Source organism: Schistocerca cancellata, chromosome 4 (assembly GCF_023864275.1).
Source record: "Schistocerca cancellata isolate TAMUIC-IGC-003103 chromosome 4, iqSchCanc2.1, whole genome shotgun sequence".
Classification (NCBI taxonomy): domain Eukaryota; kingdom Metazoa; phylum Arthropoda; class Insecta; order Orthoptera; family Acrididae; genus Schistocerca; species Schistocerca cancellata.
The window spans coordinates 156,605,762-156,617,958 of NC_064629.1; the positions used below are offsets into that span (position 1 = coordinate 156,605,762).

The following is a 12,197-nucleotide window of genomic DNA, read 5'->3' on the forward strand; positions in this document are numbered from 1 at the left end:
TATTTGCGTTTTTGCCGTATTTGCGTTTTTGCCGTAATTGCGTTATATCCATATTTGCGTTTTTGCCATATTTGCGTTTTTGCCATACTTGGGTTTTTGCCATACTTGGGTTTTTGCCATACTTGTGTTTTTTCCATATTTACCTTTCTCATATAATTCGTGAACCTTTAACGATTCAGACTATGTCCTACCAACCAATTCTTTCCTGTTGTCAAGTTGTGCCAAAGGTTTATCTTCTCCCACATTTGTGTCTTTCGCAACATTTGCGTCTTTCCCAACATTTGCGTCTTTCCCAAGTTTTTCGTGTTTCCCAACATTTGCGTCTTTCCCAACATTTGCGTCTTTCCCAACATTTGCGTCTTTCCCAACATTTGCGTCTTTCTCAACATTGGCGTCTTTCCCAACATTTGCGTCTTTCCTAACATCTGCGTCTTTCCCAACATGTGCGTCCTTCCCACATTTGCGTCCTTCCCACATTTGCGTCCTTGCCACATTTGCGTCCTTCCCAAATTTGCGTCTTTCCCTCATTTGCGTCTTTCCCGCATTTGCGTCTTTCCCTCATTTGAGTCTTTCCCTCTTTTGCGTCTTTCCCTCGTTTACGACTTTCTCTCGTTTACGTCTTTCCCTTGTTTACGTCTTTCCCTCATTTACGTCTTTCCCTCGTTTACGTCCTTCCCTCGTTTACGTCCCTCCCTCATTTGCGATTCTCTAATATTTCGTGAACCTATGATGCTTCAGATTATGTCCCACCAACCGATTCTTGCCTCTTGCCATGTTGTGCCACAAGTTGATCTTCACCCATATTTGCGTTTTTCCCATATCTGCGTTTTTCCCATTTCTGCATTTTTCCCATATTTGCGTTTTTCCCATATTTGCGTTTTTTCCATATTTGCGTTTATCCCATATCTGCGTTTTTCCAACATTTGCGTTTATCCGATATCTGCGTATTTGCCGTTTTTGTTTTTTTGCCATTTTGCGTTTTTGCCATATTGCGTTTTTGCCATATTGCATTTGAGGTATATTGCGTTTTTGGCGTATTTTGTTTTGCCATACGTTCGATTTTGCCATATTTTCGATTTTGCCATGTTTATGTTATTGCCATGTTTTCGTTTTTGCCATATTTTCGTTTTTGCCATGTTTGCATTCTTGCCATATTTGCCTTTTTGCCATGTTAGCGTTTTTGCCATGTTAGCGTTTTTCCCATGTTTGCGTTTTTCCCACATTTGCGTCTTTCCCACATTTGCATCTTTCCCACATTTGCGTCTTCCCCACATTTGCGTTTCTATAATATTTCGTGAACCTTTGATGCTTCAGATTATGTCCTACCAACCGATTTTTGCCCCTTGCCAAGTTGTGATACAAGTTGATCTTCTCCGAAATTTGCGTTTTTCCCATATTTGCGTTATTCCCATATTTGCGTTTATCCCATATTTGCATTTTTTCCATATTTGCGTATTTCCCATATCTGCGATTTTCCCATATCTGCGTTTTTCCCATATCTGCGTTATTCCCATATCTGCATTTCTCCCATATCTGCGTTTCTCCCATATCTGCGTTTCTCCCATATCTGCAATTCTCCCATATCTGCGTTTTCCCATATCAGCGTTTTTCCCATATCTGCGTTTTTCCCATATGTGCGTTTACCCCTATCTGCATGTTTCCGATATCTCCGTTTTTTCCATATTCATGTTTTTGCCATATTTTCGTTTTTGCCATAATTTCGTTTTTCCATAATTTTGTTTTTGCCATATTTGCGTTTTTGCCAAATTTGCGTTTTTGCCATATTTGCGTTTTTGTCATTTTTGCGTTTTGGCTATTTTTGCGTTTTTGCCATACTTGGGTTTTAGCCATACTTGGGTTTTTGCCATACTTGGGTTTTTGCCATACTTGGATTTTGCCACACTTGGGTTTTTGCCAAACTTGGGTTTTTGCCACACTTGGATTTTTGCCACACTTGGGTTTTTGCCACACTTGGGTATTCGCCATACTTGGGATTTTGCCATACTTGGGTTTTTGCCATACTTGGGTTTTTGCCATACTTGGGTTTTTGCCATACTTGGGTTTTTGCCATACTTGGGTTTTTGCCATACTTGCGTTTTTTGCATATTTACCTTGCTCATATAAGTCGTGAACCTTTAACGATTCAGACTATGTCCTACCAACCAATTCTTTCCTGTTGTCAAGTTGTGCCAAAAGTTTATCTTCTCCCACATTTGTGTTTTTCCCAACATTTGCGTCCTTCCCAAGTATTGCGTCTTTCCCAACATTTGTGTCTTTCCCAAAATTTACGTCTTTCCCAACATTTGCATCCTTCCCAAATTTGCGTCCTTCCCCACATTTGCGTCCTTCCCCACATTTGCGTCCTTCCCAAATTTGCGTCTTTCCCTCATTTGCGTCTTTCCCTCATTTACGTCTTTCCCTCATTTGCTTCTTTCCCTCAATTGCGTCATTCCCTCATTTGCGTCTTTCCCTCGTTTGCGTCTTTCCCTCGTTTACGTCTTTCCCTCGTTTACGTCTCTCCCTCATTTGCGATTCTCTAATATTTCATGAACTTATGATGCTTCAGATTATGTCCCACCAACCGATTCTTGCCTCTTGACGTGTTGTGCCACAAGTTGATCTTCTCCCATATTTGCGTTTTTCCCATATCTGCGTTTTTCCCATCTCTGCGTTTCTCCCATATTTGCGTTTTTCCCATATTTGCATGTATCCCATATTTGCGTTTATCCCATGTTTGCGTTTATCCCATATCTGCGATTTTCCCATATTTGGGTTTTTCCCAGATTTACGTGTTTTGCTATATTAGCGTTTTTGCCATATTTGCGTTTTTTCCATATCTGCGTTTTTTCCATGTCTGCGTTTTTCCCATATCTGCGTTTTTCCCATATTAGCGTTTTTCCCATATTTGCGTTTTCCCATATTTGCGTTTTTCCCATATTAGCGTTTTGGCATATTTGCTTTTATCCTATATTTTCGTTTATCCCATATTTACGTTTATCCCATATTTGCGTTTATCCCATGTTTCCGTTTATCCCATATCTGCGATTTTCCCATATTTGGGTTTTTCCCATATTTACATGTTTTGCTATATTTGCGTTTTTGCCATATTTGCGTTTTTGCCATATTTGCGTTTTTGCCATATTTGCGTTTTTGCCATATATTCTTCCCATATTTGAGTTTTTCCACATTTGCGTTTTTCCCACATTTGCGTTTTTGCCACATTTGCGTTTTTGCCACATTTTCGCTTTTGCCATATTTTCGTTTTTGACATATTTTCGTTTTTGCCGTATTGTCGTTTTTGCTGTATTGTCGTTTTTGCTGTATTGTCGTTTTTGCCATATTGTCGTTTTTACCATATTTGCGTTTTTGCCATTTTTGCGTATATCCCATGTTTCCGTTTATCCCATATCTGCGATTTTCCCATATTTGGGTTTTTCCCATATTTACGTGTTTTGCTATATTTGCATTTTTGCCATATTTTCGTTTTTGCCATATTTGTGTTTTTGCCATATTTGCATTTCTGCCATATTTGCGTTTTTGCCATATTTGCGTGTTTGCCATATTTTTTCCCATATTTGCGTTTTTCCCACATTTGCATTTTTTCCACATTTGCGTTTTTCCACATTTCCGTTTTTGCCACATTTTCGTTTTTGCCATATTTCCGTTTTTGCCGTATTTTCGTTTTTGTCATATTTTCGTTTTTACCATATTTGCGTTTTTGCCATATTTGCGTTTTTGCCATATTTGCGTTTTTGCCATATTTGCGTTTTTGCCAGATTTGTGACATTGCCATATTTGCGATTTTGCCATATTTGTGTTATCGCCATCTTTGCGTTTTTGCCATTTTTGCGTCTTTGCCAATTTTTGCGTTTTTGCCATTTTTGCGTTTTTCCCATTTTTGCGTTTTTGCCTTTTTTGCGTTTTTGCCATTTTTGCGTTTTTGCCTTTTTTGCGTTTTTGCCTTTTTTGCGATTTTGCCTTTTTTGCGTTTTTGCCTTTTGCGTCTTTCCCTTTTTGCATCTTTGCGTTTTTTGCGTTTTTGTGTTTTTTGCGTTTGTGCCTTTTTGCGTTTTTGCCTTTTTTGCGTTTGTGCCTTTTTTGCGTTTGTGCCTTTTTGCGTTTTTGCCTTTTTTGCGTTTTTGCCTTTTTCGTTTTTTCCATATTTGCGTTTCTGCCGTAGTTGCGTTTCTGCCGTATTTGCGTTTCTGCCGTATTTGCGTTTCTGCCGTATTTGCGTTTTTGCCGTATTTGCGTTTTTGCCGTCTTTGCATTTTTGCCGTATTTGCGTTTTTGCCATAATTGCGTTTTGGCCATAATTCCGTTTTTGCCATATTTGCGTTTTTGCCTTATTTGCGTTTTTGCCATTTTGCGTTTTTGCTATATTTGCGTTTTTGCCATATTTGCGTTTTTGCCATATTTGCGTTTTTGCTATATTTGCGTTTTTGCCATATTTGCGTTTTTGCCATATTTGCGTTTTTCCCATATTCCATGAACGTTTGACTATTTTTCCCATATCAGCGTTTTCCCCGTATGTGCGTTTTTCCCGCATGTGCGTTTTTCCCGCATGTGCGTTTTTCCCGCATGTGCGTTAATCCCGCATGTGCGTTTTTCCCGCATTTGCGTTTTTCCCGAATGTGCGTTTTTCCCGTATGTGCGTTTTTCCCCTGTTTGCGTTTTTCCCGTATCTGCGTTTTTCCCCTGTTTGCGTTTTCCTCTGTTTGCGTTCTTCCCAGGTTTGCATTTTTCCCATGTTTTCGTTTTTCCCATGTTTGCGTTTTTCCCATGTTTACGTTTTTCCCATGTTTGCGTTTTTCCCATGTTTGCGTTTTCCCCATGTTTGCGTTTTTTCCATGTTTGCGTCTTTCCCATGTTTGCGTCTTTCCCATGTTTGCGTCTTTCCCATGTTTGCGTCTTTCCCATGTTTGCGTCTTTCCCACATTTGCGATTCTCCAATATTTCGTGAACCTATGATGCTTCGGATTATGTCCTACCAAACGATTCTTGCCTCTTGCCAAGTTGTACCACAAGTTGATCGTCTCCCATATTTGCGTTTTTCCCATATTTGCCTTTTTTCCCATATTTGCGTTTTCCCATATTTGCGTTTTACCCATATTTGCGTTTTTGCCACAATTGCAATTTTCACATATTTGCAATTTTCCCATATTTGCAATTTTGTCATATATGCATTTTTCCCATATATGCAATTTTCCAATATATGCAATTTTCCCAATATATGTGTCTTTCCCATATCTGAGTCTTTCCCATATCTGCGTTTTCCAATGTCTGCGTTTTTCCCATATTTACGATTTTCCCATATTTGCGTTTTTCCCATAATTGCGTTTTTCCTATATTTACGATTTTCCCATATTTGCGTTTTCCCACATTTGCGTTTTTCCCATATTTGCGTTTTGGCATATTTGCGTTTATTCCATATTTTCGTTTATCCCATATTTGCGTTTATGCCATATTTGCGTTTCTGCCATATTTGCGTTTTTGCCATATTTCCGATTTTGCCATATTTTTTTCCCATATTTGCGTTTTTCCCACATTTGCATTTTTCCCACATTTGCGTTTTTCCACATTTCCGTTTTTGCCACATTTTCGTTTTTGCCGTATTTTCGTTTTTGCCATATTTGCGTTTTTGCCATATTTGCGTTTTTGCCATATTTGCGTTTTTGCCATTATGCGTTTTGCCATTATGCGTTTTTGCCATTATGCGTTTTTGGTATTATGCGTTTTTGCCATTATGAATTGTTGCCATTATGCGTTTTTGCCATTATGCATTTTTGCCATTATGCGTTTTGCCATTATGCGTTTTTGCCATATTTGCGTTTCTCATATATTTCGTGAACCTTCGACGATTCAGACTATGTCCTACCAACCCATTCTTTCTTTTTGTCAAGTTGTGCCACAAGTTTATCTTTTCTCATTTTTGCCTTTTTCACATATTTGCGTTTTTCCCATATTTACGTTTTTCCCATATTTGCGTGTTTCCCATATTTGCAGCTTTGCCATATTTGCGTTTTTCCCATATTTGCGTTTTTGCCATATTTGCGTTTCTTCCAATATTGTGTTTCTTCCATATTTATGTTTGTGCCATATTTGTGTTTCTGACAGATTTGCGTTTCTGCCTTATTTGCGTTACTGCCATATTTGCGTTTCTCCCATATTTGCGTTTTTCCCATATTTGCCTCTTTGCCATATTTGCGTTTTTGCCATATTTGCGTTATGGCCATATTTGCGTTTTTGCCATATTTGTGTTTTTGCCATATTTGCGTTTTTGTCATATTTGCGTTTTTCCCATATTTGCGTTTTTGCCATATTTGCGTTTTTGTCATATTTTTTCCCGATATTTGCGTTTTTCCCACATTTGCGTTTTTCCCACATTTGCGTTTTTCCCACATTTGCGTTTTTATCACATTTGCGTTTTTGCCATATTTTCGTTTTTGCCATATTTTCGTTTTTGCCATATTATCGTTTTTGCCATATTTTCGTTTTTGTCATAATTTCGTTTTTGCCATAATTTCGTTTTTGCCATGTTTGGTTTTTGCCATTTATGCGTTTTTGCCATGTTGCGATTTTGCCATGTTTGCGTTTTTGCCATGTTTGCGTTTTTGCCATGTTTGAGTTTTTGCCATGTTTGCGTTTTTTCCATGTTAGCGTCTTTCCCACATTTGCGTTTCCCACATTTGCGTCTTTCCCACATTTGCGTCTTTCCCACATTTGCGCCTTTCCCACATTTGTGGTTCTCTAATATTTCGTGAACCTTTGATGCTTCAGATTATGTCCTACCAACCGATTTTTGCCCCTTGCTAAGTTGTGATACAAGTTGATCTTCTCCCAAATTTGCGTTTTTCCCATATTTGCGTTATTCCCATATTTGCGTTTTTCCCATATTTGCATTTTTTCCCATATTTGCATGTTTCCCATATCTGCGTTTTTACATATCTGCGTTTTTCGCATATCTGCATTTCTCCCATATCTGTGTTTCTCCCACATCTGCATTTCTCCCATATCTGCGTTTCTCCCATATCTGCGTTTTTCCCATATCTGCGTGTTTCCGATATCTGCGTTTTTTCCATATTCGTGTTTTTGCCATATTAGCGTTTTTGCCATATCTGTGACTTGCCATATTTTTGTTTTTGCCATATTTGCGTTTTTGCCAGATTTGTGTTTTAGCCATATTTGTGTTTTCGCCATCTTTGCGTTTTTGTCATTTTTGCGTTCTAGCCTTTTTTGCGTTCTTGTCTGTTTTGCGTTTTTGCCTTTTTTGCGTTTTTGCCTTTTTTGCTTTTTTGCCATTTTTGCGTTTTTGCCTTTTTCGTTTTTTCAATATTTGCGTTTCTGCCGTATTTGCTTTCTAACATATTTGCGTTTCTGCCATATTTGCGTTTCTGCCATATTTGGGTTTCTGCCGTTTTTGTGGTATTTGCGTTTTTGCCGTATTTGCGTTTTTGCCGTATTTGCATTTTTTGCCGTATTTGCGTTTTTGCCATAATTGCGTTTTTGCCATATTGCGTTTTTGCCATATTTGCGTTTTTGCCATATTTGCGTTTTTGCTATATTTGCGTTTTTGCCATATTTGCGTTTTTGCCATATTTGCGTTTTTCCGATATTCCATGAACGTTTGACTATTTTTCCAGTATCAGCGTTTTCGCCGTATCAGCGTTATCCCCGTATCAGCGTTTTCCCCGTATGTGCGTTTCTCCCGCATGTGCGTTTTTCCCGCATGTGCGGTTTTCCCGCATGTGCGTTTATCCCGCATGTGCGTTTTTCCCGCATTTGCGTTTTTCCCAAATGTGCGTTTTTCCCGTATGTTCGTTTTTCCCCTGTTTGCGTTTTTCCCGTATTTGCGTTTTTCCCGTATGTGCGTTTTTCCCCTGTTTGCTTTTTTCCCCAGTTTGCGTCTTTCCCCTGTTTGCGTTTTTCCCAGGTTTTCATTTTTCCCATGTTAGCGCTTTTCTCATGTTTGCGTTTTTCCCTTGTTTGCGTTTTTCCCATGTTTGCATTTTTTCCCATGTTTGCGGTTTTCCCATGTTTGCGTTTTTCCCATGTTTGCGTTTTTCCCATGTTTGCGTTTTTCCCATGTTTACGTTTTTCCCATGTTTGCGTTTTCCCCATGTTTGCGTTTTCCCCATGTTTGCGTTTTACCCATGTTTGCGTTTTTCCCATGTATGCGTTTTTCCCATGTTTGCGTTTTTCCCATGTTTGCGTGTTTCCCATGTTTGCGTCTTTCCCATGTTTGCGTCTTTCCCATGTTTGCGTCTTTCCCACATTTGCGATTCTCTAATATTTCGTGAACCTATGATGCTTCGGATTATGTCCTACCAAACGATTCTTGCCTCTTGCCAAGTTGTACCACAAGTTGATCGTCCCCATATTTGCGTTTTTCCCATATTCGCATTTTCCCATATTTGCGTTTTTCCCATATTTGCGTTTCTGCCACAATTGCAATTTCCCATATTTGCAATTTTCCCATATTTGCAATTTTGCCATATATGCAATTATCCCATATATGCAATTTTCCCATATATGCAATTTTCCCTATATATGTGTCTTTCCCATATCTGAGTCTTTCCCATATCTGCGTTTTTCCCATGTTTGCGTTTCTCCCATGTCTGCTTTTTTCCCATATTTACGATTTTCCCATATTTGCGTTTTTCCCATATTTGCGTTTTTCCTATATTTACGTTTTTCCCATATTTGCGTTTTTCCCATATTTGCGTTTTTCCCATATTTGAGTTTTTCCCATATCTCCGTTTTTCCCATATCTGCGTTTTTTCCATGTCTGCGTTTTTCCCATATCTGCGTTTTTCCCATATTAGCGTTTTTCCCATATTTGCGTTTTCCCATATTTGCGTTTTTCCCATATTAGCGTTTTGGCATATTTGCGTTTATCCCATATTTTCGTTTATCCCATATTTGCGTTTATCCCATATTTGCGTTTATCACATGTTTCCGTTTATCCCATATCTGCGATTTTCCCATATTTGGGTTTTTCCCATATTTACGTGTTTTGCTATATTTGCGTTTTTGCCATATTTGCGTTTTTGCCATATTTGCGTTTTTGCCATATTTGAGTTTTTGCCATATTTGCGTTTTTGCCATATTTGCGTTTTTGCCATATTTTTCCCATATTTGCGTTTTTCCCACATTTGTGTTTTTCCCACAATTGCGTTTTTGCCACATTTGCGTTTTTGCCACATTTCCGTTTTTGACATATTTTCGTTTTTGCCGTATTTGCGTTTTTGCCATATTTGCGTTTTTGCCATATTTTTTTCCCATATTTGCGTTTTTCCCACATTTGCTTTTTTCCCACATTTGCGTTTTTATCACATTTGCGTTTTTGCCATATTTGCGTTTTTGCCATATTTGGGATTTTGCCATATTTGCGTTTTTGCCATATTCGCATTTATGCCATATTTGCTTGTCGTATTTGTGTTTTTGCTATATTTGCGTTTTGGCCATATTTGCGTTTTTGCGATATTTGGGTTTTTGCCATATTTGCGTTTTTGCCATATTTGGGATTTTGCCATATTTGCGTTTTTGCCATATTCGCATTTATGCCATATTTGCTTGTCGTATTTGTGTTTTTGCCATATTTGCATTTATGCCATATTTGCATTTCTCATATATTTTGTGAACTTTCGACGATTCACACTATGTTTTACCAACCCATTCTTTCTTTTTGTCAAGTTGTGCCACAAGTTTATCTTTTCCCATTTTTGCATTTTTCATATAATTGCGTTTTTCCCATATTTGCGTTTTTGCCACATTTGCGTCTTTCCCTCATTTGAGTCTTTGCCTCATTTGCGTCTTTCCCGCATAGGCTTCTTTCCCACATTTGGGTCTTTCGCACATTTGCGTCTTTCCCATATTTTCGTCGTTCCCACATTTGGGAATCTCTCATATTTCGTGAACCTATGATGCTTCAGATTATGTCCTACCAACCGATTGTTTCCTCTTGCAGTGTTGTGCCACAAGTTGATCTTCTCCCATATTTGCGTTTTTCCAATATCTGCGTTATTCCCCTATCTGCGTTTTTCCCATATCTGCGTTTATCCCATATCTGTGTTTTTCCCATATTTGCGTTTTTCCCATATCTGCGTTTTTCCCATATTTGCGTTTTTCCCATATCTGCGTTTTTCCGATATCTGCGATTCTGCCATACTTGCGTTTTTGCCATACTTGCGATTTTGCCATACTTGCGTTTTTGCCATACTTGCGTTTTTGCCATTTTTGCGCTTTTGCCTTTTTTCGTTTTTGCCATATTTGTGTTATTCCCATAATTGCGTTTTTCCCATATTTGTATTTTTCCCATATTTGGGTTTTTCCCATATTTGAGTTTCTCCCATATTTGCGTAATTTCCCATATTTGCGTTTTTCCCATATTTGCGTTTTTCCCATAATTACGTTTTTCCCATATTTGCGTTTTTGCCATTTTTGCGTTATTGCCATTTTTGCGTTTCTGCCATTTTTGCGTTTTCCCCATATTTGCGATTTCCCCATATTTGCGATTTTCTGATTTGCGTTTTTGTCATATTTGCGTTTTTGCCTTATTTGCGTTTTTGCCATATTTGCGTTTTTGCCGTATTTGCGTTTTTGCCATATTTGCGTTTTTACCATATTTGCGTTTCTCATATATTTCGTGAACCTTCGACGATTCAGACTATGTCCAACCAACCCATTCTCTCTTTTTGTCAAGTTGTGCCACAAGTTTACCTTCTCCCATTTTTGCATGTTTCCTATATTTGCGTTTTTCACATAGTTGCGTTTCTGCCATATTTGCGTTTCTGCCATATCTGCGTTTCTGCCATATTTGCGTTCTTGCCATATTTGCGTTTTTGCCATATTTTTTTCCCATATTTGCGTTCTTGCCATATTTGCGTTTATCCCTTTTTTGTTTTTTTCCCATATTTGCGTTTCTCCCATATTTGCGTATTTCCCATATTAGCGTTTTTCCCATATTTGCGTTTTTCCCATATTTGCGTTTTTCCCATATTTGCGTTTTTCCCATATTTGCGTTTTTTACATATTTGAGTTTTTCCCATATTTGTGTTTTTCCCACATTTGTGTTTTTCCCATATTTGCATTTTTCCCATATTTGCTTTTTCCCATATTTGCGTTTCTAATATATTTCGTGAACCTTCGACTATTCAGACTATGTCCTACCAACCCATTCTTTCTTTTTGTCAAGTTGTGCCACAAGTTTATTTTCTCCCAATTTTACATTATTCCCATATTTGCGTTTTTCCCATATTTGCGTTTTTGCCATATTTGCGTTTTTGCCATATTTGCGTTTTTGCCATATTTGCGTTTCTGCCATATTATGCGCTTTTCCCATATTTGCGTTTTTCCCATATTTGCGTTTTTCCCATATTTGCGTTTTTCCCATATTTGCGTTTTTCCCATATTTGCGTTTTTCCCATATTTTCATTTTTCCCATATTTGCGTCTTTCCCGTATGTGCGTCTTTCCCATATCTGCGTCATTCCCGTATCTGCGTCTGTCCCGTTTCTGCGTCTATCCCGTATGTGCGTTTGTCCCGTATCTGCGTTTGTCCCGTATCTGCGTTTGTCCAGTATCTGTGTTTGTCCCGTATCTGCGTTTGTCCTGTTTCTGCATCTGTTCCGTATCTGCGTCTGTCCCGTATCTGCGTCTGTCCCGTATCTGCATCCGTCCCATGTCTGCGTCTGTCCCGTATCTGCGTCTGTCCTGTATCTGCGTTTTTTCCCATATTTTAGTTTGTTCCCATATTTGCATTTTCTGTCATATTTGCGTTTTTTGTCATATTTGCGTTTTTGCCATATCAGCGTTTATGCCATATCTGCGTTTTTGCCAAATCTGCGTTTTTGCCAAATCTAAGTTTATGCCAAATCTGAGTTTTTGCCAAATCTGCGTTTTTGCCAAATCTGCTTTTTTCCAAATCTGTCTTTTGCCAAATCTGCTTATTTGCCAAATCTGCCTTTTTGCCAAATCTGCGTTTTTGCCATATCTGCGTTTTTGCCATATCTGCGTTTTTGCCATATCTGCGTTTTTGCTATATCTGCGTTTTTGCCATATCTGCGATTTTACCATATCTGCGATTTTGTCATTTTTGCGTTTATGCCATTTTTGCGTTTTTGCCACTTTTGCGTTTTTGACACTTTTGCGTTTTTTGCCATTATTGCGTTTTTGACATTTTTGCGTTTTTGCCAT

General features: G+C 38.4%; 1 protein-coding gene across 1 annotated transcript; it reads right to left on the reverse strand.

The window, feature by feature from the left end:
* Positions 1-3,817: 3,817 nt before the first annotated feature.
* LOC126183970 (uncharacterized) lies at positions 3,818-4,513 on the reverse strand. Its single transcript, XM_049926321.1, has one exon. It carries the CDS (start codon positions 4,511-4,513, stop codon positions 3,818-3,820), a length of 696 nt encoding a protein of 231 aa, XP_049782278.1.
* Positions 4,514-12,197: the final 7,684 nt, after the last annotated feature.